Source organism: Pelodiscus sinensis, chromosome 1 (genome assembly GCF_049634645.1).
Source record: "Pelodiscus sinensis isolate JC-2024 chromosome 1, ASM4963464v1, whole genome shotgun sequence".
NCBI classification, from domain to species: domain Eukaryota; kingdom Metazoa; phylum Chordata; order Testudines; family Trionychidae; genus Pelodiscus; species Pelodiscus sinensis.
The window spans coordinates 336,684,727-336,712,396 of NC_134711.1; the positions used below are offsets into that span (position 1 = coordinate 336,684,727).

Here is a 27,670-nt window from a genome sequence, read left to right on the forward strand (position 1 = left end):
CTGACACAAGGCCCCAGCCGGGAGCGGAGCAGGCGCCAGGCCAGCCCCATAGCGAGCCTGTGGGGTGGGGAGCAGGGCCTGACCCCTCCCCCGGGCACCAGCCGCATCTCCCCACAGGACCCCGTGGCCAGTGAGCACCCAGGGGCTGGACTCTGGCAGCCGTGGGGCAGGAGGGGGCCCAGGCTGGTCCCAGCTCCCACCGGGGCTAGGCTGGGGAGGGGCATGATGCAGCCAGGAGCCCTTTGTGACCTCATAGCTGCCCCCCCCCGCCCGCCGGGCCCAGGCCTGGCCTCTCCCCACAGGCCCAGGGCAGCCCCCCAGGCCCAGCCATGGCCGACAGCGGGGCCTCGGTGCTGGACATCCGGGAGGCCGACGCCAGCTGGGCGCTGATCAAAGACAAGGTGGGGGCAGGGCGGGGGCCTAGGTCCTGCCTGCAGGGGAGTCCCCGGCCCAGCCCCAGGGTGCTCAGGGCGGGGGAGCCCTCGGGCTGGGCTCTGCAGAGCAGATGGGGCAGGCCCCAGAGCCAGCCGCATCCCGGCACTGGACAAGGGGCCATAGAACCAGCCCCGCCCCTCCCCAGAGCCAGCCGCATCCCGGCACTGGACAAGGGGCCATAGAACCAGCACCCTCCCCAGAGCCAGCCGCATCCCGGCATTGGACAAGGGGCCATAGAACCAGACCCGCCCCTCCCCAGAGCCAGCCGCATCCCAGCATTGGACAAGGGGCCATAGAACCAGCACCCTCCCCAGAGCCAGCCGCATCCCGGCATTGGACAAGGGGCCATAGAACCAGCCCCGCCCCTCCCCAGAGCCAGCCGCATCCCGGCATTGGACAAGGGGCCATAGAACCAGCCCTGCCCCTCCCCAGAGCCAGCCGCATCCCAGCATTGGACAATGGGCCATAGAACCAGACCCGCCCCTCCCCAGAGCCAGCCGCATCCCGGCATTGGACAAGGGGCCATAGAACCAGACCCGCCCCTCCCCAGAGCCAGCCGCATCCCGGCATTGGACAAGGGGCCATAGAACCAGCCCCGCCCCTCCCCAGAGCCAGCCGCATCCCGGCATTGGACAAGGGGCCATAGAACCAGCCCTGCCCCTCCCCAGAGCCAGCCGCATCCCGGCACTGGACAAGGGGCCATAGAACAAGCCCCGCCCCTCCCCAGAGCCAGCCGCATCCCGGCACTGGACAAGGGGCCATAGAACCAGCCCTGCCCCTCCCCAGAGCCAGCCGCATCCCGGCATTGGACAAGGGGCCATAGAACCAGACCCGCCCCTCCCCAGAGCCAGCCGCATCCCGGCACTGGACAATGGCCCATAGAACCAGCCCCGCCCCTCCCCAGAGCCAGCCGCATCCCGGCACTGGACAAGGGGCCATAGAACCAGCCCCGCCCCTCCCCAGAGCCAGCCGCATGCCGGCATTGGACAATGGGCCACAGAACCAGCCCCGCCCCTCCCCAGAGCCAGCCGCATCCCGGCATTGGACAAGGGGCCATAGAACCAGCCCCTGCCCCTCCCCAGAGCCAGCCGCATCCCGGCACTGGACAATGGCCCATAGAACCAGCCCCGCCCCTCCCCAGAGCCAGCCGCATCCCGGCACTGAACAAGGGGCCATAGAACCAGCCCCGCCCCTCCCCAGAGCCAGCCGCATCCCGGCATTGGACAAGGGGCCATAGAACCAGCCCCGCCCCTCCCCAGAGCCAGCCGCATCCCGGCACTGGACAAGGGGCCATAGAACAAGCCCCGCCCCTCCCCAGAGCCAGCCGCATCCCAGCATTGGACAAGGGGCCATAGAACCAGCCCCGCCCCTCCCCAGAGCCAGCCGCATCCCGGCACTGGACAAGGGGCCATAGAACAAGCCCCGCCCCTCCCCAGAGCCAGCCGCATCCCGGCATTGGACAAGGGGCCATAGAACCAGCCCCCGCCCCTCCCCAGAGCCAGCTGCATCCCGGCACTGGACAAGGGGCCATAGAAACAGCCCCGCCCCTCCCCAGAGCCAGCCGCATCCCAGCATTGGACAAGGGGCCATAGAACTAGCCCCGCCCCTCCCCAGAGCCAGCCGCATCCCGGCATTGGACAAGGGGCCATAGAACCAGCCCCGCCCCTCCCCAGCCGCATCCCGGCATTGGACAAGGGGCCATAGAACCAGCCCCGCCCCTCCCCAGAGCCAGCCGCATCCCGGCACTGGACAAGGGGCCATAGAACCAGCCCCGCCCCTCCCCAGAGCCAGCCGCATCCCGGCATTGGACAAGGGGCCATAGAACCAGCCCCCGCCCCTCCCCAGAGCCAGCCGCATCCCGGCATTGGACAAGGGGCCATAGAACCAGCCCCGCCCCTCCCCAGAGCCAGCCGCATCCCAGCATTGGACAAGGGGCCATAGAACCAGCCCCGCCCCTCCCCAGAGCCAGCCGCATCCCGGCATTGGACAAGGGGCCATAGAACCAGCCCCGCCCCTCCCCAGAGCCAGCCGCATCCCGGCATTGGACATGGGGCCATAGAACCAGCCCCGCCCCTCCCCAGAGCCAGCTGCATCCTGGCATTGGACAAGGGGCCATAGAACCAGCCCCGCCCCTCCCCAGAGCCAGCCGCATCCCGGCATTGCACAAGGGGCCATAGAACCAGCCCCGCCCCTCCCCAGAGCCAGCCGCATCCCGGCATTGGACAAGGGGCCATAGAACCAGCCCCGCCCCTCCCCAGAGCCAGCCGCATCCCGGCATTGGACAAGGGGCCATAGAACCAGCCCCCTCCCCAGAGCCAGCCGCATCCCGGCACTGGACAAGGGGCCATAGAACCAGCCCCGCCCCTCCCCAGAGCCAGCCGCATCCCGGCATTGGACAAGGTGCCATAGAACCAGCCCCCTCCCCAGAGCCAGCCGCATCCCGGCATTGGACAAGGGGCCATAGAACCAGCCCCGCCCCTCCCCAGAGCCAGCCGCATCCCGGCATTGGACAATGGGCCATAGAACCAGCCCCCGCCCCTTCCCAGAGCCAGCCGCATCCCGGCATTGGACAAGGGGCCATAGAACCAGCCCCTGCCCCTCCCCAGAGCCAGCCGCATCCCGGCATTGGACAAGGGGCCATAGAACCAGCCCCGCCCCCTCCCCAGAGCCAGCCGCATCCCGGCATTGGACAATGGGCCATAGAACCAGCCCCCTCCCCAGAGCCAGCCGCATCCCGGCATTGGACAAGGGGCCATAGAACCAGCCCCGCCCCTTCCCAGAGCCAGCCGCATCCCGGCATTGGACAAGGGGCCATAGAACCAGCCCCGCCCCTTCCCAGAGCCAGCCGCATCCCGGCATTGGACAAGGGGCCATAGAACCAGCCCCGCCCCTCCCCAGAGCCAGCCGCATCCCGGCATTGGACAAGGGGCCATAGAACCAGCCCCTGCCCCTCCCCAGAGCCAGCCGCATCCCGGCATTGGACAAGGGGCCATAGAACCAGCCCCGCCCCCTCCCCAGAGCCAGCCGCATCCCGGCATTGGACAAGAGGCCATAGAACCAGCCCCGCCCCTCCCCAGAGCCAGCCGCATCCCGGCATTGGACAAGGGGCCATAGAACCAGCCCTGCCCCTCCCCAGAGCCAGCCGCATCCCGGCATTGGACAAGGGGCCATAGAACCAGCCCCGCCCCTCCCCAGAGCCAGCCGCATCCCAGCATTGGACAAGGGGCCATAGAACCAGACCCTGCCCCTCCCCAGAGCCAGCCGCATCCTGGCATTGGACAAGGGGCCATAGAACCAGCCCCGCCCCTCCCCAGAGCCAGCCGCATCCCGGCACTGGACAAGGGGCCATAGAACCAGACCCGCCCCTCCCCAGAGCCAGCCGCATCCCGGCATTGGACAATGGGCCATAGAACCAGACCCTGCCCCTCCCCAGAGCCAGCCGCATCCCAGCATTGGACAAGGGGCCATAGAACCAGCCCCGCCCCTCCCCAGAGCCAGCCGCATCCCAGCATTGGACAAGGGGCCATAGAACCAGCCCCTGCCCCTCCCCAGAGCCAGCCGCATCCCGGCATTGGACAAGGGGCCATAGAACCAGCCCCGCCCCTCCCGAGAGCCAGCCGCATCCCGGCATTGGACAAGGGGCCATAGAACCAGCCCCTGCCCCTCCCCAGAGCCAGCCGCATCCTGGCATTGGACAAGGGGCCATAGAACCAGCCCCTGCCCCTCCCCAGAGCCAGCCGCATCCCGGCACTGGACAATGGGCCATAGAACCAGCCCCGCCCCTCCCCAGAGCCAGCCGCATCCGGGCACTGGACAAGGGGCCATAGAACCAGCCCCGCCCCTCCCCAGAGCCAGCCGCATCCCAGCATTGGACAAGGGGCCATAGAACCAGCCCCGCCCCTCCCCAGAGCCAGCCGCATCCCAGCATTGGACAAGGGGCCATAGAACCAGCCCCCTCCCCAGAGCCAGCCGCATCCCAGCATTGGACAAGGGGCCATAGAACCAGCCCCGCCCCTCCCCAGAGCCAGCCGCATCCCGGCATTGGACAAGGGGCCATAGAACCAGCCCCCTCCCCAGAGCCAGCCGCATCCCAGCATTGGACAATGGGCCATAGAACCAGACCCGCCCCTCCCCAGAGCCAGCCGCATCCCGGCATTGGACAAGGGGCCACAGAACCAGCCCCGCCCCTCCCCAGAGCCAGCCGCATCCCGGCATTGGACAAGGGGCCATAGAACCAGCCCCTGCCCCTCCCCAGAGCCAGCCGCATCCCGGCATTGGACAAGGGGCCATAGAACCAGCCCTGCCCCTCCCCAGAGCCAGCCGCATCCCGGCATTGGACAAGGGGCCATAGAACCAGCCCCGCCCCCTCCCCAGAGCCAGCCGCATCCCAGCATTGGACAATGGGCCATAGAACCAGCCCCGCCCCCTCCCCAGAGCCAGCCGCATCCCAGCATTGGACAATGGGCCATAGAACCAGCCCCGCCCCTCCCCAGAGCCAGCCGCATCCCGGCATTGGACAAGGGGCCATAGAACCAGACCCGCCCCTCCCCAGAGCCAGCCGCATCCCGGCATTGGACAATGGGCCATAGAACCAGCCCCGCCCCTCCCCAGAGCCAGCCGCATCCCGGCATTGGACAATGGGCCATAGAACCAGACCCGGCTCTCCCCATAACCAGCCCCCATCCCGCCCCAGAGCCAGCCGCATCCCGGCACTGGACAAGGGGCCATAGAACCAGCCCCGCCCCTTCCCAGAGCCAGCTGCATCCCAGCATTGGACAAGGGGCCATAGAACCAGCCCCGCCCCTTCCCAGAGCCAGCCGCATCCCGGCATTGGACAAGGGGCCATAGAACCAGCCCCGCCCCTCCCCAGAGCCAGCCGCATCCCGGCATTGGACAATGGGCCACAGAACCAGCCCCGCCCCTCCCCAGAGCCAGCCACATCCCGGCATTGGACAAGGGGCCATAGAACCAGCCCCCTCCCCAGAGCCAGCCGCATCCCGGCACTGGACAAGGGGCCATAGAACCAGACCCCGCCCCTTCCCAGAGCCAGCCGCATCCCGGCATTGGACAAGGGGCCATAGAACCAGCCCCGCCCCTCCCCAGAGCCAGCCGCATCCCAGCACTGGACAAGGGGCCATAGAACCAGCCCCGCCCCTCCCCAGAGCCAGCCGCATCCCGGCACTGGACAAGGGGCCATAGAACCAGCCCCGCCCCTCCCCAGAGCCAGCCGCATCCCAGCACTGGACAAGGGGCCATAGAACCAGCCCCGCCCCTCCCCAGAGCCAGCCGCATCCCGGCATTGGACAAGGGGCCATAGAACCAGCCCCTGCCCCTCCCCAGAGCCAGCCGCATCCCGGCATTGGACAAGGGGCCATAGAACCAGCCCCGCCCCCTCCCCAGAGCCAGCCGCATCCCGGCATTGGACAAGGGGCCATAGAACCAGCCCCGCCCCTCCCCAGAGCCAGCCGCATCCCGGCACTGGACAAGGGGCCATAGAACCAGCCCCGCCCCTCCCCAGAGCCAGCCGCATCCCGGCATTGGACAAGGGCCCATAGAACCAGCCCCGCCCTTCCCCAGAGCCAGCCGCATCCCGGCATTGGACAAGGGGCCATAGAACCAGCCCCGCCCCTTCCCAGAGCCAGCCGCATCCCGGCATTGGACAAGGGGCCATAGAACCAGCCCTGCCCCTCCCCAGAGCCAGCCGCATCCCGGCATTGGACAAGGGGCCATAGAACCAGCCCCCGCCCCTCCCCAGAGCCAGCCGCATCCCGGCATTGGACAAGGGGCCATAGAACCAGCCCCGCCCCTCCCCAGAGCCAGCCGCATCCTGGCATTGGACAATGGGCCATAGAACCAGCCCCGCCCCTCCCCAGAGCCAGCCGCATCCCAGCATTGGACAAGGCGCCATAGAACCAGCCCCCTCCCCAGAGCCAGCCGCATCCCGGCACTGGACAAGGGGCCATAGAACCAGCCCCGCCCCTTCCCAGAGCCAGCCGCATCCCGGCATTGGACAAGGGGCCATAGAACCAGCCCCGCCCCTTCCCAGAGCCAGCCGCATCCCGGCATTGGACAAGGGGCCATAGAACCAGCCCTGCCCCTCCCCAGAGCCAGCCGCATCCCGGCATTGGACAAGGGGCCATAGAACCAGCCCCCGCCCCTCCCCAGAGCCAGCCGCATCCCGGCATTGGACAAGGGGCCATAGAACCAGCCCCGCCCCTCCCCAGAGCCAGCCGCATCCTGGCATTGGACAATGGGCCATAGAACCAGCCCCGCCCCTCCCCAGAGCCAGCCGCATCCCGGCATTGGACAAGGTGCCATAGAACCAGCCCCCTCCCCAGAGCCAGCCACATCCCGGCATTGGACAAGGGGCCATAGAACCAGCCCCGCCCCTCCCCAGAGCCAGCCGCATCCCGGCATTGGACAATGGGCCATAGAACCAGCCCCCGCCCCTTCCCAGAGCCAGCCGCATCCCGGCATTGGACAAGGGGCCATAGAACCAGCCCCTGCCCCTCCCCAGAGCCAGCCGCATCCCGGCATTGGACAAGGGGCCATAGAACCAGCCCCGCCCCCTCCCCAGAGCCAGCCGCATCCCAGCATTGGACAATGGGCCATAGAACCAGCCCCGCCCCCTCCCCAGAGCCAGCCGCATCCCAGCATTGGACAATGGGCCATAGAACCAGCCCCGCCCCTCCCCAGAGCCAGCCGCATCCCGGCATTGGACAAGGGGCCATAGAACCAGACCCGCCCCTCCCCAGAGCCAGCCGCATCCCGGCATTGGACAATGGGCCATAGAACCAGCCCCGCCCCTCCCCAGAGCCAGCCGCATCCCGGCATTGGACAATGGGCCATAGAACCAGACCCGGCTCTCCCCATAACCAGCCCCCATCCCGCCCCAGAGCCAGCCGCATCCCGGCACTGGACAAGGGGCCATAGAACCAGCCCCGCCCCTTCCCAGAGCCAGCTGCATCCCAGCATTGGACAAGGGGCCATAGAACCAGCCCCGCCCCTTCCCAGAGCCAGCCGCATCCCGGCATTGGACAAGGGGCCATAGAACCAGCCCCGCCCCTCCCCAGAGCCAGCCGCATCCCGGCATTGGACAATGGGCCACAGAACCAGCCCCGCCCCTCCCCAGAGCCAGCCACATCCCGGCATTGGACAAGGGGCCATAGAACCAGCCCCCTCCCCAGAGCCAGCCGCATCCCGGCACTGGACAAGGGGCCATAGAACCAGACCCCGCCCCTTCCCAGAGCCAGCCGCATCCCAGCATTGGACAAGGCGCCATAGAACCAGCCCCCTCCCCAGAGCCAGCCGCATCCCAGCACTGGACAAGGGGCCATAGAACCAGCCCCGCCCCTTCCCAGAGCCAGCCGCATCCCGGCATTGGACAAGGGGCCATAGAACCAGCCCCTGCCCCTCCCCAGAGCCAGCCGCATCCCGGCATTGGACAAGGGGCCATAGAACCAGCCCCGCCCCCTCCCCAGAGCCAGCCGCATCCCGGCATTGGACAAGGGGCCATAGAACCAGCCCCGCCCCTCCCCAGAGCCAGCCGCATCCCGGCACTGGACAAGGGGCCATAGAACCAGACCAGGCTCTCCCCAGAGCCAGCCGCATCCCGGCACTGGACAAGGGGCCATAGAACCAGCCCCGCCCCTCCCCAGAGCCAGCCGCATCCCGGCATTGGACAAGGGGCCATAGAACCAGACCCGCCCCTCCCCAGAGCCAGCCGCATCCCGGCATTGGACAATGGGCCATAGAACCAGCCCCGCCCCTCCCCAGAGCCAGCCGCATCCCGGCATTGGACAATGGGCCATAGAACCAGACCCGGCTCTCCCCATAACCAGCCCCCATCCCGCCCCAGAGCCAGCCGCATCCCGGCACTGGACAAGGGGCCATAGAACCAGCCCCGCCCCTTCCCAGAGCCAGCTGCATCCCAGCATTGGACAAGGGGCCATAGAACCAGCCCCGCCCCTTCCCAGAGCCAGCCGCATCCCGGCATTGGACAAGGGGCCATAGAACCAGCCCCGCCCCTTCCCAGAGCCAGCCGCATCCCGGCATTGGACAAGGGGCCATAGAACCAGCCCCGCCCCTTCCCAGAGCCAGCCGCATCCCGGCATTGGACAAGGGGCCATAGAACCAGCCCCGCCCCTCCCCAGAGCCAGCCGCATCCCGGCATTGGACAATGGGCCACAGAACCAGCCCCGCCCCTCCCCAGAGCCAGCCACATCCCGGCATTGGACAAGGGGCCATAGAACCAGCCCCCTCCCCAGAGCCAGCCGCATCCCGGCACTGGACAAGGGGCCATAGAACCAGACCCCGCCCCTTCCCAGAGCCAGCCGCATCCCAGCATTGGACAAGGCGCCATAGAACCAGCCCCCTCCCCAGAGCCAGCCGCATCCCAGCACTGGACAAGGGGCCATAGAACCAGCCCCGCCCCTTCCCAGAGCCAGCCGCATCCCAGGATTGGACAATGGGCCATAGAACCAGACCCGCCCCTTCCCAGAGCCAGCCGCATCCCAGGATTGGACAATGGGCCATAGAACCAGCCCCGCCCCTCCCCAGAGCCAGCCGCATCCCGGCATTGGACAAGGGGCCATAGAACCAGCCCCTGCCCCTCCCCAGAGCCAGCCGCATCCCGGCATTGGACAAGGGGCCATAGAACCAGCCCCGCCCCTCCCCAGAGCCAGCCGCATCCCGGCACTGGACAAGGGGCCATAGAACCAGACCCGGCTCTCCCCATAACCAGCCCCCATCCCGCCCCAGAGCCAGCCGCATCCCGGCACTGGACAAGGGCCCATAGAACCAGACCCGCCCCTCCCCAGAGCCAGCCGCATCCCGGCACTGGACAAGGGGCCATAGAACCAGACCCGGCTCTCCCCATAACCAGCCCCCATCCCGCCCCAGAGCCAGCCGCATCTCAGCGCCAGGCTGGGGTCCCAGGTCAGCCAGTCCTGCTCCCGGCCCGCCCCAGAAGGGCCGCATGGGCCCACGTGGCCGAGGGGCTCCGGTGCCAGCCCGCCCCTGCCGACGGCTCGCTCCCTCCCTCCCGCAGGTGGTGGAGGAGCGCTTCGGGCCGGCCGTGGTGCCCGTGCCCTTCCTGGAGGACGCGGCGGCCTACGACCTGCTGAGCGTGCTGGTGCGGCGGCCGGGCGGGGCGCGGAGGCTGCTGGGGCGGGCGCGGCCCCTGGTGCCGGTGGGCGCGCTGCCGGAGCTGGCGCAGCGGGGGCCGGAGGCGGCCGAGCTGGAGCGCTGCACGCGGGAGTACGGCGCCCAGGCGGGCGGCGAGCTGCGCTACGAGGAGACGCGGCTGCTGGGGGGCGCCCCGGCCCACATCCGCCTGCAGCTGGCCGGCGTGCACAAGCGGGTGGCCTTCCTGGGGCTGCGGCCCGGCCAGGTGGCCCTGCGCCCCGACCTGCCCTGGCTCCGGGCCCGGCGCAGCCTCTACCTCATCCACGAGGTCGTCTACTGCTCCGGCCTGGCGCTGGCCCTGAGCCAGGGGCCTGCCCCCCGCCTCCTGCGCCTGCCGGGACCCCGCCCCGTCGCCTTCGCCTGCCTCCGGTTCCTCCTCGGCCCCCGCGGCCTCCTGGGCCCCCAGAAACCCCTGGGGCGCGTCCTGCCCCCCCGGGCGGCCTGGGTCAAGCTGGCGTCGCTGGAGCTCCCTGCCCCGCCACCGCCCCCCGAGAGCCAGGCTGCCCCCAAGGGCCGGAGCCTCTTCCGCGGGACCGCCCGGGCAGGTAGGGCAGGGCGCTGGGAGCCGGAGGCCACGGGGCCGTGAGCCATTGGCATGGGGGGGGCTGGGCCATAGACATGGGGAACACGGCGGGCATGGGGGGCTGGGCCATAGACACAGGGGGCCGGGGGGGCTGGGCCATTGACACGGGGGGTCCAGGGGGCCCGGGGGGCGGGGGGGCTGGGCCATAGACACAGGTGGTCCAGGGGGCGGGGGGGGCTGGGCCATAGACACGGGGGGCCCGGGGTGCGGGGGGGCTGGTCCATAGACACGGGGGATCCGGGGGGCGGGGGGGCTGGGCCATTGACATGGGGGGCCCGGGGGGCTGGTCCATAGACACGGGGGATCCGGGGGGCGGGGGGGCTGGGCCATTGACACGGGGGGCCCGGGGGGCTGGGCCATAGACACGGGGGGCCCGGGGGTGGGGGGGGCTGGGGGGGCTGGGCCATTGACACGGGGGCCCGGGGGGTGGGGGGGGCTGGCGGGGGTGGGGGAGGCTGGGGGGGCTGGGCCATTGACACGGGGGGCCCGGGGGGTGGGGGGGGCTGGGGGGGCTGGGCCATAGACACGGGGGGCCCGGGGGGTGGGGGGGGCTGGGGGGGCTGGGCCATTGACACGGGGGCCCGGGGGCTGAGGTACCGCAGGGCAGCCCCTGCCCGCCCAGAGCCCTGCAGCGCCGGCCCCTCTGCGCCCCCAGGGAAGTGGCCGTTCTCCAGGCGGGCCCAGCGCGACGCCCCCCGGCGCGGGGACCCCGACCGGCACTGCCTGTCCCTGCCCCTGCTGCAGGGCGCCACCGACTCCGACAGCGACGGCTGAGCGGCCCCGGGCCTGGCCCCCAACACGGAGCAGCACTGAGCCCTGCGTGTGTGTCCTGGGTCGCGTCCCCCCCGCCGGCCCCTCCTCCTGGGGGGCACGTTCAGAGACACCCCCGGGACCCGCCATGGGGGCTTGGGACAGGGACCAAAGCTCGCCCACAATGGAAACAGGATCAGCTGACTGCACCCCCCAGCCTGCACCCCTGTCCCTGCGCCCCCATCACTGCACCCCCATCCCTGCACCCCCCAGCCTGCGCCCCCATCCCTGTGCCCCCATCCCTGCACCCCCCAGCCTGCGCCCCCATCCCTGCACCCCCAGCCTGCACCCCCATCCCTGTGCCCCCGTCCCTGCGCCCCCATCCCTGCACCCCCCAGCCTGCGCCCCCATCCCTGTGCCCCCATCCCTGCACCCCCCAGCCTGCGCCCCCATCCCTGCGCCCCCATCCCTGCACCCCCAGCCTGCGCCCCCATCCCTGCGCCCCCATCCCTGCACCCCCAGCCTGCGCCCCCATCCCTGCACCCCCATCCCTGCGCCCCCATCCCTGCACCCCCATCCCTGCGCCCCCCATCCCTGTGCCCCCATCCCTGTGCCCCCATCCCTGCACCCCCAGCCTGCGCCCCCATCCCTGCACCCCCATCCCTGCGCCCCCATCCCTGCACCCCCAGCCTGCGCCCCCATCCCTGCGACCCCATCCCTGCACCCCCCAGCCTGCGCCCCCATCCCTGCACCCCCAGCCTGCACCCCCATCCCTGCACCCCCATCCCTGCACCCCCCAGCCTGCACTCCCATCCCTGCGCCCCCCAGCCTGCGCCCCCATCCCTGCGCCCCCATCCCTGCACCCCCCAGCCCTGCGCCCCCATCCCTGCACCCCCCAGCCCTGCGCCCCCATCCCTGCGCCCCCATCCCTGCACCCCCCAGCCTGCGCCCCCATCCCTGTGCCCCCCATCCCTGTGCCCCCATCCCTGCACCCCCCAGCCTGCACCCCCATCCCTGCGCCCCCATCCCTGCACCCCCCAGCCCTGCGCCCCCATCCCTGCGCCCCCATCCCTGCACCCCCCAGCCTGCGCCCCCATCCCTGTGCCCCCATCCCTGCACCCCCCAGCCTGCACCCCCATCCCTGTGCCCCCATCCCTGCACCCCCCCCAGCCTGCGCCCCATCCCTGCACCCCCCAGCCTGTGCCCCCCCATCCCTGCACCCCCATCCCTGCGCCCCATCCCTGTGCCCCATCCCTGCACCCCCCAGCCTGCGCCCCATCCCTGCACCCCCCAGCCTGTGCCCCCCCATCCCTGCGCCCCCATCCCTGCACCCCCCAGCCTGCGCCCCATCCCTGTGCCCCCATCCCTGCACTCCCAGCCTGTGCCCCCCATCCCTGCACCCCCCATCCCTGCACCCCCATCCCTGCACCCCCAGCCTGTGCCCCCCATCCCTGTGCCCCCATCCCTGCACCCCCCAGCCTGCACCCCCATCCCTGTGCCCCCATCCCTGCACCCCCCAGCCTGCGCCCCCATCCCTGTGCCCCCCATCCCTGCACCCCCAGCCTGTGCCCCCCATCCCTGTGCCCCCATCCCTGCACCCCCCAGCCTGCACCCCCATCCCTGTGCCCCCATCCCTGCACCCCCCAGCCTGTGCCCCCCATCCCTGTGCCCCCATCCCTGCACCCCCAGCCTGCGCCCCCCATCCCTGCGCCCCCATCCCTGCACCCCCAGCCTGCGCCCCCATCCCTGTGCCCCCATCCCTGCACCCCCCAACCTGCGCCCCATCCCTGCACCCCCCAGCCTGTGCCCCCGATCCCTGCGCCCCCATCCCTGCACCCCCAGCCTGCGCCCCCCATCCCTGTGCCCCCATCCCTGCACCCCCCAGCCTGCGCCCCATCCCTGCACCCCCCAGCCTGTGCCCCCCATCCCTGCGCCCCCATCCCTGCGCCCCCATCCCTGTGCCCCATCCCTGCACCCCCCAGCCTGCGCCCCATCCCTGCACCCCCCAGCCTGTGCCCCCCCATCCCTGTGCCCCCATTCCTGCACCCCCAGCCTGCGCCCCCATCCCTGCGCCCCCCATCCCTGCACCCCCATCCCCGCACCCCCATCCCTGCACCCCCCAGCCTGCGCCCCCATCCCTGCACCCCCCAGCCTGCGCCCCCCAGCCCTGCGCCCCCATCCCTGTGCCCCCCATCCCTGTGCCCCCCAGCCTGCACCCCCCCATCCCTGCACCCCCATCCCTGCGCCCCCAGCCTGCACCCCCATCCCTGCGCCCCCCATCCCTGCACCCCCCAGCCTGCGCCCCCATCCCTGCGCCCCCCATCCCTGCACCCCCCAGCCTGCACCCCCATCCCTGCACCCCCAGCCTGCGCCCCCATCCCTGCGCCCCCATCCCTGCACCCCCAGCCTGCGCCCCCATCCCTGCGCCCCCCATCCCTGCGCCCCCCAGCCTGCACCCCCATCCCTGCGCCCCCCAGCCTGCACCCCCCCATCCCTGCACCCCCATCCCTGCGCCCCCATCCCTGCACCCCCAGCCTGCGCCCCCATCCCTGCGCCCCCCATCCCTGCACCCCCCAGCCTGCGCCCCCATCCCTGCGCCCCCCATCCCTGCACCCCCCAGCCTGCACCCCCATCCCTGCACCCCCAGCCTGCGCCCCCATCCCTGCGCCCCCATCCCTGCACCCCCAGCCTGCGCCCCCATCCCTGCGCCCCCCAGCCTGCACCCCCATCCCTGCACCCCCATCCCTGCGCCCTGCCCAGACTCCCCTCCCCTCCCCGCTGGGGGCCCTGTCCCCCGCCCCAGGACATGAGCTGGGTGCATGGGGGCCTGTCCCGCCGGGGATTAGCCGCTTGCGGCAGGCAGGGCCGCAAGGGGCAGAGAACCCAGGAGCCCCCCCGGGGCGGGCAGGCCGGGGGCAGGCGGCGCAGGGACTGTGGGCTGGGGCCCCTGGGCTGGGCAGCCCCCTCGCCCCAGCCGGCCCCCTCCGGGCCCACCAGCGCCACGCTCTGCCCCCTCCCGGCCGCGCTGCCTGCCTGCTCCTGCTTCCCACTGCCCCGCCCCCCAGGCCCCCAGGCCAGAGCTGCCCACCCAGCACCACCCGCCCTATGGGGCTCCCCAGGGCCTGGGAGATGCTGACCCGTCTGGGTCCATGTGTGGAGAAATGGAAGGCGGTGTGCCTCAGTTTCCCCTCTGGCCCAGGAAGCAGGAGGCACCGGCAGCTCCCTGAACACGGAGCAATATCCGGCCTTGCCCCAGCTCCTGTGGGGATGGGCAGCCCCAGGGGAGGGGCCCAGCTGAGCCCAGGCTGCCTGCGCTGCGAGCTGGACCCGAGAGTGCCGGGGTGGCTGGGTGCCCCGCGCCCGCTGGCAGGGGGCGCTGCGGGGCCGGGCCCAGCCCTGGACAGGCCACAGCAAGCGGGGCGGCGGTGTCCCAGCCGGGGTGGGGCTGGCTGTCTCATGGGGGGAGGGGTCATCTCACGGTGGGGGGTGTCGCACGCAGGGGCCACATGGCCCAGCCTGCAGGAGAAGCAGGGCGGGGGGCAGGATGCAGCCGGGATCAGCCCCACGATGTCCGGCCCTGCTAGTCCTAGGTGGAGGGATCATAATGCCATCAGGGAGGGACAGCCCATGGGGCAGAGTTCAGGGGCAGCCCGTAGGGGAGAGGTGGCCCCTAGGGTGGGCCGTGAGATGGCCTGCGGGCCGAGGGGGCCTGTGGGGGAGAGGTGGCCCATAGGGCGGTCCATGGGGCAGGGGCGGCCTGTGGGGGAGAGGTGGCCCGTAGGGTGGTCCGTGGGGCAGGGGCGGCCCGTGGGGGAGAGGCAGCCCGTGGGGCGGTCCATGGGGCGGCCCGTGGGGGAGACGTGGCCTGTGGGGCGGTCCATGGGGCGGCCCGTGGGGGAGAGGCAGCCCGTGGGGCGGTCCATGGGGCAGGCCGTGGGGGAGAGGCGGCCCGTGGGGCGGTCCATGGGGCGGCCCGTGGGGGAGAGGCGGGCTGTGGGGCGGGCCATGGGGGAGAGGCGGCCCGTGGGGCGGTCCATGGGGCGGGCCGTGGGGGAGAGGCAGCCCGTGGGGCGGTCCATGGGGCGGGCCGTGGGGGAGAGGCGGCCCGTGGGGCGGTCCCTGGGGCGGGCCGTGGGGGAGAGGCAGCCCGTGGGGCGGTCCATGGGGCGGGCCGTGGGGGAGAGGCGGCCCGTGGGGCGGTCCCTGGGGCGGGCCGTGGGGCAGGGAGCAGGGGCGGGCCCCGCACACACAGGCCAGGCGGAGGACACACACTCTCCTTTATACACAGCCCCCCAATAAATAAGGTCCGCACCCCTCAGGGCTCGGGCGCCAGCAGGAAGGGCGAGGCCACGGCGTGGGCCTGCGCGGTGGCCGCCAGCTCCTTGAGGAACTCGCTGAAGATGACGGCGCAGTAGACGGCGTTGCGCACCCGCAGGGCCTCGCTCTGCTTCTCGGCCGGCCCCTCCCGCGCCTGCTGCAGGGCCTGCTGGGCCGCCTGTCGCGCCCGCGTGGGGCTGTTGGCGTGCCGCAGGATCAGCTCCCCGATGGACGGCTTGCGGCTCCTCACTGGGGGCAGAGAGCGGGGTTAGGGGCTCGGGCGCCTCGGTTTCCCCACGCGCTGCAGGGAAAGGGGCCTGGGCCGAGCCCGGTGGCAGGACCCAGGGGCGCCCGTGGCCAGCCCAGCCCTACCCAGCGCCATGCGGCTGAGCCCGGTGGCAGGACCCAGGGGCGCCCGTGGCCAGCCCAGCCCAGCCCTACCCAGCGCCATGCGGCCGAGCCCGGTGGCAGGACCCAGGGGCGCCCGTGGCCAGCCCAGCCCTACCCAGCGCCATGCGGCCGAGCCCGGTGGCAGGACCCAGGGGCGCCCGTGGCCAGCCCAGCCCAGCCCTACCCAGCGCCATGCGGCCGAGCCCGGTGGCAGGACCCAGGGGCGCCCGTGGCCAGCCCAGCCCAGCCCTACCCAGCGCCATGCAGCCGAGCCCGGTGGCAGGACCCAGGGGCGCCCGTGGCCAGCCCAGCCCAGCCCTACCCAGCGCCATGCGGCCGAGCCCGGTGGCAGGACCCAGGGGCGCCCGTGGCCAGCCCAGCCCTACCCAGCGCCATGCGGCCGAGCCCGGTGGCAGGACCCAGGGGCGCCCGTGGCCAGCCCAGCCCAGCCCTACCCAGCGCCATGCGGCCGAGCCCGGTGGCAGGACCCAGGGGCGCCCGTGGCCAGCCCAGCCCTACCCAGCGCCATGCGGCCGAGCCCGGTGGCAGGACCCAGGGGCGCCCGTGGCCAGCCCAGCCCTACCCAGCGCCATGCGGCCGAGCCCGGTGGCAGGACCCAGGGGCGCCCGTGGCCAGCCCAGCCCAGCCCTATCCAGTGCCATGCGGCCGAGCCCGGTGGCAGGACCCAGGGGCGCCCGTGGCCAGCCCAGCCCAGCCCTATCCAGTGCCATGCGGCCGAGCCCGGTGGCAGGACCCAGGGGCGCCCGTGGCCAGCCCAGCCCAGCCCTACCCAGCGCCATGCGGCTGAGCCCGGTGGCAGGACCCAGGGGCGCCCGTCGCCAGCCCAGCCCTACCCAGCGCCATGCGGCTGAGCCCGGTGGCAGGACCGAGGGGCGCCTGTGGCCAGCCCAGCCCTACCCAGCGCCATGCGGCTGAGCCCGGTGGCAGGACCCAGGGGCGCCCGTGGCCAGCCCAGCCCAGCCCTACCCAGCGCCATGCGGCTGAGCCCGGTGGCAGGACCCAGGGGCGCCCGTCGCCAGCCCAGCCCTACCCAGCGTCTCCGAGCGGCGCAGGCCTGGCGTCGCGTGCGGGGCGTCCGCCCAGTCCAGCTGGCTGCGGGCGAGCAGGAACTTCCGGGCCTTGAAGAGCAGGGCAGGGAAGTCGTCCTGCGAGGCGGCGAAGGTCTCGATCTTGTTCTTCACGGAGCCCAGGACCTGCAAGGGAGGCAACGCCGCAGGGCTCAGGCTGGGGAGAGGCGGGCGTCTGGGGGCTCAGAGCTCAGGCCGGGGAGGGGTGGGCGTCTGGGGCTCAGGCCAGGGAGGGGTGGGCGTCTGGGGGCTCAGAGCTCAGGCCGGGGAGGGGTGGGCGTCTGGGGCTCAGGCCAGGGAGGGGTGGGCGTCTGGGGGCTCAGAGCTCAGGCCAGGGAGGGGCGGGCGTCTGGGGCTCAGGCCGGGGAGGGGTGGGCGTCTGGGGGCTCAGAGCTCAGGCCAGGGAGGGGCGGGCGTCTGGGGCTCAGAGCTCAGGCCAGGGAGGGGCGGGCGTCTGGGGCTCAGGCCAGGGAGGGGTGGGCGTCTGGGGCTCAGGCCAGGGAGGGGTGGGCGTCTGGGGCTCAGAGCTCAGGCCAGGGAGGGGCGGGCGTCTGGGGCTCAGGCCGGGGAGGGGCAGGCGTCTGGGGCTCAGAGCTCAGGCCGGGGAGGGGTGGGCGTCTGGGGCTCAGGCCAGGGAGGGGCAGGCGTCTGGGGCTCAGGCCAGGGAGGGGCAGGCGTCTGGGGCTCAGAGCTCAGGCCGGGGAGGGGCGGGCGTCTGGGGCTCAGAGCTCAGGCCGGGGAGGGGCGGGCGTCTGGGGCTCAGAGCTCAGGCCGGGGAGGGGCGGGCGTCTGGGGCTCAGAGCTCAGGCCGGGGAGGGGCGGGCGTCTGGGGGCTCAGAGCTCAGGCCGGGGAGGGGCGGGCGTCTGGGGGCTCAGAGCTCAGGCTGGGGAGGGGCGGGCGTCTGGGGCTCAGGCCGGGGAGGGGTGGGCGTCTGGGGGCTCAGAGCTCAGGCCAGGGAGGGGCGGGCGTCTGGGGCTCAGGCCAGGGAGGGGCAGGCGTCTGGGGGCTCAGAGCTCAGGCCAGGGAGGGGTGGGCGTCTGGGGCTCAGAGCTCAGGCCGGGGAGGGGCGGGCGTCTGGGGCTCAGAGCTCAGGCCGGGGAGGGGCGGGCGTCTGGGGCTCAGAGCTCAGGCCGGGGAGGGGCGGGCGTCTGGGGCTCAGAGCTCAGGCCGGGGAGGGGCGGGCGTCTGGGGGCTCAGAGCTCAGGCCGGGGAGGGGCGGGCGTCTGGGGGCTCAGAGCTCAGGCTGGGGAGGGGCGGGCGTCTGGGGCTCAGGCCGGGGAGGGGCGGGCGTCTGGGGGCTCAGAGCTCAGGCCAGGGAGGGGCGGGCGTCTGGGGCTCAGGCCAGGGAGGGGCAGGCGTCTGGGGGCTCAGAGCTCAGGCCAGGGAGGGGCGGGCGTCTGGGGGCTCAGAGCTCAGGCCAGGGAGGGGCGGGCGTCTGGGGGCTCAGAGCTCAGGCCAGGGAGGGGCGGGCGTCTGGGGGCTCAGAGCTCAGGCCAGGGAGGGGCGGGCGTCTGGGGCTCAGGCCAGGGAGGGGCAGGCGTCTGGGGGCTCAGAGCTCAGGCCAGGGAGGGGCGGGCGTCTGGGGGCTCAGAGCTCAGGCCAGGGAGGGGTGGGCGTCTGGGGGCTCAGAGCTCAGGCCGGGGAGGGGCGGGCGTCTGGGGGCTCAGAGCTCAGGCCAGGGAGGGGTGGGCGTCTGGGGGCTCAGAGCTCAGGCCAGGGAGGGGTGGGCGTCTGGGGGCTCAGAGCTCAGGCCAGGGAGGGGCGGGCGTCTGGGGGCTCAGAGCTCAGGCCAGGGAGGGGTGGGCGTCTGGGGCTCAGGCCGGGGAGGGGCGGGCGTCTGGGGCTCAGGCCGGGGAGGGGTGGGCGTCTGGGGGCTCAGAGCTCAGGCCGGGGAGGGGTGGGCGTCTGGGGCTCAGAGCTCAGGCCGGGGAGGGGTGGGCGTCTGGGGCTCAGGCCGGGGAGGGGCGGGCGCCTGGGGGCTCAGAGCTCAGGCCGGGGAGGGGCGGGCGCCTGGGGGCTCAGAGCTCAGGCCGGGGGGGCCGGGCGCCTAGGGGGCAGGCCGGGGGGGCGGGTGCCTGGTGCCCCAGGGCTCGGGGCTGGTGTCCGGCACGGCAGGGCACAGGGGACGCCTTGCCCCGGACGGCTAGAGCCCGGGGGCGATGCCTGGCCACGAGGCTGCCCCACCCAGGTGTGGCCGGCCCCTACCTGGAGCAGGGACTTGATGCTGGGCTGGAAGACCATGTTGGTGTTGAGCAGGAAGGAGCGGAGCAGCGGCTGGGGGTAGCAGGCCAGCCGGGCCACCAGCCCCGTCAGCAGCACGTTCACGTACAGCGAGTTGTGCAGCATGTTCTCCAGCTTGGCAAACAGCACGGCCACGAAGGGACCTGCCAGCACGGCTCCGAGTCAGGGGCTGCCCGGCTCCACCCCTGCCCTGCTCCACCCCTGCCCTGCCCGGCTCCGCCCCTGCCCTGCCCAGACCCACCCTGCGCCTGCCCAGACCCGCCCTGCCCAGACCCGCCCAGACCCGCCCCGCCCTGCCCAGACCCGCCCCGCCCTGCCCAGACCCGCCCTGCCCTGCCCAGACCCACCCTGCGCCTGCCCAGACCCGCCCTGCCCAGACCCGCCCTGCACCTGCCAACCCCTGCCCAGACCCGCCCCGCCCTGCCCAGACCCGCCCTGCCCTGCCCAGACTCGCCCCGCCCTGCCCAGACCCGCCCTGCACCTGCCAACCCCCTGCCCAGACCCGCCCCGCCCTGCCCAGACCCGCCCTGCGCCTGCCAACCCCCTGCCCAGACCCGCCCTGCACCTGCCACCCCCTGCCCAGACCCGCCCTGCCCTGCCCAGACCCGCCCTGCGCCTGCCAACGCCCTGCCCAGACCCGCCCTGCACCTGCCACCCCCTGCCCAGACCCGCCCTGCACCTGCCACCCCCTGCCCAGACCCGCCCTGCACCTGCCAACCCCCTGCCCAGACCCGCCCTGCCCTGCCCAGACCCGCCCTGCACCTGCCAACCCCCTGCCCAGACCCGCCCTGCACCTGCCACCCCCTGCCCAGACCCGCCCTGCACCTGCCAACCCCCTGCCCAGACCCGCCCTGCACCTGCCACCCCCTGCCCAGACCCGCCCTGCCCTGCCCAGACCCGCCCTGCACCTGCCAACCCCCTGCCCAGACCCGCCCTGCACCTGCCACCCCCTGCCCAGACCCGCCCTGCACCTGCCACCCCCTGCCCAGACCCGCCCTGCACCTGCCAACCCCCTGCCCAGACCCGCCCTGCCCTGCCCAGACCCGCCCTGCCCTGCCCAAACCCGCCCTGCACCTGCCAACCCCCTGCCCAGACCCGCCCCGCCCTGCCCAGACCCGCCCTGCCCTGCCCAGACCCGCCCTGCGCCTGCCAACCCCCTGCCCAGACCCGCCCTGCACCTGCCAACCCCCTGCCCAGACCCGCCCTGCACCTGCCACCCCCTGCCCAGACCCGCCCTGCGCCTGCCAACGCCCTGCCCAGACCCGCCCTGCACCTGCCAACGCCCTGCCCAGACCCGCCCTGCGCCTGCCAACGCCCTGCCCAGACCCGCCCTGCACCTGCCAACGCCCTGCCCAGACCCGCCCTGCCCAGACCCGCCCTGCGCCTGCCAACGCCCTGCCCAGACCCGCCCCTGCCCTGCACTACCCCTGCCCACCCCCTGTCCTGCCCGCCCTGCACCTGCCCACTCCCTGTGCCATGTTACTGAATTTGAGGGCAGTACCCAGATCACTGCTGCACCCATGGGGGGGTGCTGGCCCCAAAAATGGTATAAAAGGGGCCATGTGGGGTGTTGAATAGGAGCTCACTGTCTGCTGATCCCGTGTATGCTGGTCATGTGATTGTCTAATGTCTGTGTGTGGGTAGGAATCTGTAATCTGTGTGGAGACTGAATATTTCCCTGCATGTGGTTGAGCATTGGGCAGGGCCCGGCCTGTGGACATGCTAATCAGCGAGGCCTTGTGGGACAATGGCACTCGATGGGCCAAGGACACACCTGGGGAAAGGTGGCCGACACCTGAGGGCTGGCAGCAGGGGACACAGGGATGGGCCGCTGGCCAGGTGACCTGCTGTAGCCAAGAGACCAGGGATCTGTGGCTGGTTTCTTGGAACCGGACAGAACTTGTTCGGGGTAGGTGGGATTGGGTGCTAGGACCCCCCACCTGTGTATGAGGCCCGGGGCCATCTGGGGCACGGATATTGCTGGGGTGTGGGAGGGGTTTTGCTCGGGAGGCTTCAGGCAGGCAGCTGAAGCGCTCTGTGGGACTGGTTTGTGGCCTGTTTGGAGAGGTCACCAGTCAGGGGGCTGTAAGGAGCCCCGGATTCGAGCAATTCACCCTGAGCGGACGCCCTCAGCTGTGCCCAGACACGGCCCGGTCCGTCACTGTGGCATAGCTGGGTGCCACGTTCCTGGGGGTTCGGGGAAGCAGGCGGGTCCCGGGGCACACACTGGGGGGGGGGGGGGGGCTGGCCCGGCCGGGTGCCGCGTTCCTGGGGGTTCGGGGGAGCAGGCGGGTCCCGGGGCACACACTGGGAGGGGCTGGCCCGGCCGGGTGCCACGTTCCTGGGGGTTCGGGGGAGCAGGCGGGCCCCGGGGCACACACTAGGGGGGGCTGGCCCGGCCGGGTGCCGCGTTCCTGGGGGTTCGGGGGAGCAGGCGGGTCCCGGGGCACACACTGGGGGGGGCTGGCCCGGCCGGGTGCCGCGTTCCTGGGGGTTCGGGGGAGCAGGCGGGTCCCGGGGCACACACTGGGGGGGGCTGGCCCAGCCGGGTGCCGCGTTCCTGGGGGTTCGGGGGAGCAGGCGGGTCCCGGGGCACACACTGGGGGGGGCTGGCCCGGCCGGGTGCCGCGTTCCTGGGGGTTCGGGGGAGCAGGCGGGTCCCGGGGCACACACTGGGGGGGGCTGGCCGGGCCGGGTGCCGCGTTCCTGGGGGTTCGGGGGAGCAGGCGGGTCCCGGGGCACACACTGGGGGGGGCTGGCCCGGCCGGGTGCCGCGTTCCTGGGGGTTCGGGGGAGCAGGCGGGTCCCGGGGCACACACTGGGGGGGGCTGGCCTGGCCAGGTGTCGCGTTCCTGGGGGTTCGGGGGAGCAGGCGGGTCCCGGGGCACACACTGGGGGGGGCTGGCCCGGCCGGGTGCCGCGTTCCTGGAGGTTCGGGGGAGCAGGCGGGTCCCGGGGCACACACTGGGGGGGGGCTGGCCCGGCCGGGTGCCGCGTTCCTGGGGGTTCGGGGGAGCAGGCGGGTCCCGGGGCACACACTGGGGGGGGCTGGCCCGGCCGGGTGCCGCGTTCCTGGGGGTTCGGGGGAGCAGGCGGGTCCCGGGGCACACACTGGGGGGGGCTGGCCTGGCCGGGTGCCGCGTTCCTGGGGGTTTGGGGGAGCAGGCGGGTCCCGGGGCACACACTGGGGGGGGCTGGCCTGGCCGGGTGCCGCGTTCCTGGGGGTTCGGGGGAGCAGGCGGGTCCCGGGGCACACACTGGGGGGGGCTGGCCCGGCCGGGTGCCGCGTTCCTGGGGGTTCGGGGGAGCAGGCGGGTCCCGGGGCACACCCAGCGGGGGGCTGGCCTGGCCGGGTGCCGCGTTCCTGGGGGTTCGGGGGAGCAGGCGGGTCCCGGGGCACACACTGGGGGGGGGCTGGCCGGGCCGGGTGCCGCGTTCCTGGGGGTTCGGGGGAGCAGGCGGGTCCCGGGGCACACCCAGCGGGGGGCTGGCCTGGCCGGGTGCCGCGTTCCTGGGGGTTCGGGGGAGCAGGCGGGTCCCGGGGCACACACTGAGGGGGGGCTGGCCGGGCCGGGTGCCGCGTTCCTGGGGGTTCGGGGGAGCAGGCGGGTCCCGGGGCACACACTGGGGGGGGCTGGCCGGGTGCCGCGTTCCTGGGGGTTCGGGGGAGCAGGCGGGTCCCGGGGCACACACTGGGGGGGGCTGGCCCGGCCGGGTGCTGCGTTCCTGGGGGTTCGGGGGAGCAGGCGGGTCCCGGGGCACACACTGGGGGGGGCTGGCCTGGCCGGGTGCCGCGTTCCTGGGGGTTCGGGGGAGCAGGCGGGTCCCGGGGCACACACTGGGAGGGGCTGGCCCGGCCGGGTGCTGCGTTCCTGGGGGCTCGGGGGAGCAGGCGGGTCCCGGGGCACACACTGGGGGGGGCTGGCCCGGCCGGGTGCCGCGTTCCTGGGGGTTCGGGGGAGCAGGCGGGTCCCGGGGCACACCCAGCGGGGGGCTGGCCTGGCCGGGTGCCGCGTTCCTGGGGGTTCGGGGGAGCAGGCGGGTCCCGGGGCACACCCAGCGGGGGGCTGGCCGGGCCGGGTGCCACGACGGCCAAGCGAGGTGCCCAGGAGCAGGTGCACTGCTGGCTCTGACGGGGCAGCTCGTGCGTCTGCGCGGGAAGGACGGGCCAGGGGCTCGGGTTGTTTTACGTTTTCTGCTGGGCGGTTGCTCAGTGTGGCGGGGCAGCGGCCCCCAGTGTCCCCACGGGGCAGCGGAGGAGCACCCCACGGCCCTGCCTGGGAATTCCCGCCCTGGTGCTACAGGGCGCCTGGCTAGAAAGGGGAGAGACTGCGTGGGGGGCACAGGACCAGCCCGTCACCCCGGCCTGCGCCCCAGCAGCGCCCCAGGGCCAGGGGCCGGGAAGGAGGCGCCGGCCCAGCCTGGCACCGGCCGCGCCCCAGAGACGGGTCACCCGGCCGCGTGGCCCCTCCCCCCAGCCAGCCCCAGGCCGTGGGGCCCGGCTCAGCCCCCTGCTTCCGCCAATAGACCTGCACTGGGGACGGCAGCGCTGGGCCCGCGAGCGCCTTGGGGAGACCCCAGGGGTCAACGGCCCGGCCTGGGCTGCCCTTTGGACGGGGAGCCCGGCGGGGGGGGTTATAAATTCTACGGTGTGTAAGGAGGGCTGGGGGGCCGAGGGAGCACTGGGGTGTGTGAGGGGAGGTGGGGGATGGGTTATAACCTCTCCCCTGTGTAAGGGGGGCTGGGGGGCCGAGGGAGCACTGGGGTGTGTGAGGGGAGGTGGGGGATGGGTTATAACCTCTCCCCTGTGTAAGGGGGGTCTGGGGGCACAGGGAGCACTGGGGTGTCTGAGGGGAGGTGGGGGATGGGTTATAACCTCTCCCCTGTGTAAGGGGGGCTGGGGGGCCGAGGGAGCACTGGGGTGTGTGAGGGGAGGTGGGGGATGGGTTATAACCTCTCCCCTGTGTAAGGGGGCTGGGGGGCCGAGGGAGCACTGGGGTGTGTGAGGGGAGGTGGGGGATGGGTTATAACCTCTCCCCTGTGTAAGGGGGCTGGGGGGCCGAGGGAGTACTGGGGTGTCTGAGGGGAGGTGGGGGATGGGTTATAACCTCTCCCCTGTGTAAGGGGGCTGGGGGGCACAGGGAGCGCTGGGCTGTCTGAGGGGAGGTGGGGAATGGGTTATAACCTCTCCCCTGTGTAAGGGGGGCTGGGGGGCACAGGGAGCACTGGGGTGTCTGAGGGGAGGTGGGGGATGGGTTATAACCTCTCCCCTGTGTAAGGGGGGCTGGGGGGCACAGGGAGCACTGGGGTGTCTGAGGGGAGGTGGGGGATGGGTTATAACCTCTCCCCTGTGTGAGGTGGGGCTGGGGGGGCACAGGGAGCACTGGGGTGTGTGAGGGGAGGTGGGGGATGGGTTATAACCTCTCCCCTGTGTAAGGGGGGCTGGGGGGCACAGGGAGCACTGGGGTGTCTGAGGGGAGGTGGGGGATGGGTTATAACCTCTCCCCTGTGTAAGGGGGCTGGGGGAGCACTGGGGTGTCTGAGGGGAGGTGGGGGATGGGTTATAACCTCTCCCCTGTGTGAGGGGGGCTGGGGGAGCACTGGGGTGTCTGAGGGGAGGTGGGGGATGGGTTATAACCTCTCCCCTGTGTGAGGGGGGCTGGGGGAGCACTGGGGTGTCTGAGGGGAGGTGGGGGATGGGTTAGAACCTCTCCCCTGTGTGAGGGGGGCTGGGGGAGCACTGGGGTGTCTGAGGGGAGGTGGGGGATGGGTTATAACCTCTCCCCTGTGTAAGGGGGCTGGGGGAGCACTGGGGTGTCTGAGGGGAGGTGGGGGATGGGTTATAACTGCTCCCCTGTGTGCGGGGGGGCTGGTAGTGGCAGCGTACAACACAATGGGGATTGTGTTCACTGTTATGTTGCATGAGAGTTCCACTGTCCCTTAACAGCCAAGGTGTGTGCCTCAGTTTCCCTGGGCAGAGCCCCGCCACAGGACGCTGGGGGCGGGACAGCCGGCTGCACGTACCCACCGCCCGACCCTTCATTCCTTGAGCCAGGGCAGGGGACCAGGTGACATGATCCACGCGGGAAGCAGGGGAAAGGTTGGGGGCGGGGCTAGCAGTGGGGGGGGCTAGCAGTGGGGAGGCTAAGCAGTGGGGGGGGGGTTGCTGCATGCGCCACGCTTGCTGGCCGGGGGCAGGGCCCTTGGCTCCCAGCCCCTCTCGCACTTGGGCTGGGCCACGCAGCTGCCCCTTGGGGATCACCTCGTTCAGCTGCCTGGTGCCCAAGTGAACACGCTGCCCTGGCTCCCAGGCGTGGCCGAGGGGGCGCGCGGGCAGCACCTCGCTACCACCCGCGCTGGGCACAGCAGGGGGACCGGGCTGACCCCTCGCTGCAGTCGGTCCCGTCGGCCAGCTCACCCGCAGGCCGAGATCCGGGAGGTGCTGCGCTCCCGCCAGCAGCTGTTCTCCGACAAGCCGGGTCTCACCAGCCTGGCTGCCCACCGGGTGCAGACGGGCACCCACCCCCCGTGCGCTGCTCCCCGTTAAGGGTCAGGGGAAGACGGGCCAGGGCTGGAGAGAGGGGGCCGGGACATGCTGGCGCAAGGGGTGATCCAGCCGCCCTCCAGCCCCTGGGCCTCTCGGGTGGTGCTGGTCCCCAAGGACGGGTCGAGCTGGTTCTTCAGGGACTACCGGAAGCTCAGCGCCACCCCCGTGTCCGACAGCTCCCCCATGCCGAGGCCCCACAAGCTCCTGGAGAAGCTGGGAGGAGTTCGCTGCCTCACCACGCCGGACCCCCCTGAAGGCCGCTGGCCCCGAGCGCTGGCCACGGGGGAAGTTCAGGGCCCCCCCGGGCAGGAACTGCAGCTCTCAGACAGGTGCCTGTGGGTGCTCCACGGGCGCTTGAGCAGCGCTACTGGGAGACGGTAGGTAGCCGTGCCCTGAGGGGCAGCCCCTTCCCTTTGGGATGCCGCCGCGCCCTGTGAACACCCAGTGGGCAGAGCTCGTTACTGCGCAGGTGAGGCACTCGTCCTGCAGCGCTGCCCCGGGGCGACTGGAGCCAGTGTGCTGCGTGGAGCCAGGCACTTTCCAGGAGACCATGGTGCCAGTGTGCTGCTGCGTGGTGCCAGTATGCTGCGTGGTGCCAGTATGCTGCGTGGAGCCAGTGTGCTGGGTGGCACCAGTGTGCTGGGTGGTGCCAGTGTGCTGTGTGGCGCTAGTGTTCTGCGTGGCGCCGGGCGCTTTCCAGGAGACCGTGGCGCCAGTGTGCTGCGTGGCGCCGAGCGCTTTCCAGGAGACCGTGGCACCAGTGTGCTGCGTGGCGCCGAGCGCTTTCCAGGAGACCATGGTGCCAGTGTGCTGCGTGGCGCCGAGTGCTTTCCAGGAGACCGTGGTGCCAGTGTGCTGCGTGGCGCCAGTGTGCTGCGTGGCGCCGAGCGCTTTCCAGGAGACCGTGGCACCAGTGTGCTGCGTGGCGCCGAGCGCTTTCCAGGAGACCATGGTGCCAGTGTGCTGCGTGGCGCCGAGTGCTTTCCAGGAGACCGTGGTGCCAGTGTGCTGCGTGGCGCCGAGTGCTTTCCAGGAGACCGTGGTGCCAGTGTGCTGCGTGGCGCCGGGCGCTTTCCAGGAGACCATGGTGCCAGTGTGCTGCGTGGCGCCGAGCGCTTTCCAGGAGACCGTGGTTCCAGTGTGCTGCGTGACGCCGAGTGCTTTCCAGGAGACCGTGGTGCCAGTGTGCTGCGTGGCGCCGAGTGCTTTCCAGGAGACCGTGGTGTCAGTGTGCTGCGTGGCGCCGGGCGCTTTCCAGGAGACCGTGGTGCCAGTGTGCTGCGTGGCGCCAGTGTGCTGCTGCGTGGAGCCAGTGTGCTGCGTGGCGCCGGGCGCTTTCCAGGAGACCGTGGTGTCAGTGTGCTGCGTGGCGCCGGGCGCTTTCCAGGAGACCGTGGTGCCAGTGTGCTGCGTGGCGCCAGTGTGCTGCTGCGTGGAGCCAGTGTGCTGCGTGGCGCCGGGCGCTTTCCAGGAGACCGTGGTGCCAGTGTGCTGCGTGGCGCCGAGCGCTTTCCAGGAGACCGTGGTGCCAGTGTGCTGCGTGACGCCGAGTGCTTTCCAGGAGACCGTGGTGCCAGTGTGCTGCGTGGCGCCGAGTGCTTTCCAGGAGACCGTGGTGTCAGTGTGCTGCGTGGCGCCGGGCGCTTTCCAGGAGACCGTGGTGCCAGTGTGCTGCGTGGCGCCAGTGTGCTGCTGCGTGGAGCCGGGCGCTTTCCAGGAGACCGTGGTGTCAGTGTGCTGCGTGGCGCCGGGCGCTTTCCAGGAGACCGTGGTGCCAGTGTGCTGCGTGGCGCCAGTGTGCTGCTGCGTGGAGCCAGTGTGCTGCGTGGCGCCGGGCGCTTTCCAGGAGACCGTGGTGCCAGTGTGCTGCGTGGCGCCGAGCACTTTGCAGGGAATCCCGGTGAGCGCATGAGCCAGCCGAAGCAGGATCAGCACATGCGCGAGGGGGAAGGCGCCAGGCTGCGGGAATGCTGGGACCCAGCCCCACTGGGTGCCTCACTGCATCGCCCTTGCGCCGGGCGCCCCTACGCTGGCCGGGCTCCATGGGAATAGGGGGTAGGCCTGGTGTGCAGGGCCTGGGGGAGCCCTGGAGCCACACGCCAGCGCAACGCGGGGCAGGCAGGCGACACGGA

At 72.4% G+C, this 27,670-nt stretch overlaps 2 protein-coding genes across 2 annotated transcripts in view; one reads left to right on the forward strand and one right to left on the reverse strand.

The window, feature by feature from the left end:
- The first annotated feature begins 276 nt into the window (after positions 1-276).
- Positions 277-11,017, forward strand: C1H11orf42 (chromosome 1 C11orf42 homolog). The gene is made up of 3 exons (XM_075919727.1): positions 277-401; positions 9,485-10,166; positions 10,860-11,017. Exons 1-3 carry the CDS (start codon positions 330-332, stop codon positions 10,976-10,978), a joined length of 873 nt encoding a protein of 290 aa, XP_075775842.1. The 5' UTR covers positions 277-329; the 3' UTR covers positions 10,979-11,017.
- Positions 11,018-15,214: 4,197 nt separating this feature from the next.
- LOC142826617 (FHF complex subunit HOOK-interacting protein 1B-like) overlaps positions 15,215-27,670 on the reverse strand; it is a 34,111-nt gene continuing 21,655 nt past the window's right edge. Inside the window, 3 exon segments of the mRNA XM_075919728.1 lie at positions 15,215-15,520; positions 16,713-16,875; positions 18,956-19,134. Coding sequence (XP_075775843.1) covers positions 15,270-15,520; positions 16,713-16,875; positions 18,956-19,134 — 593 coding nt within the window. The 3' untranslated portion in view covers positions 15,215-15,269.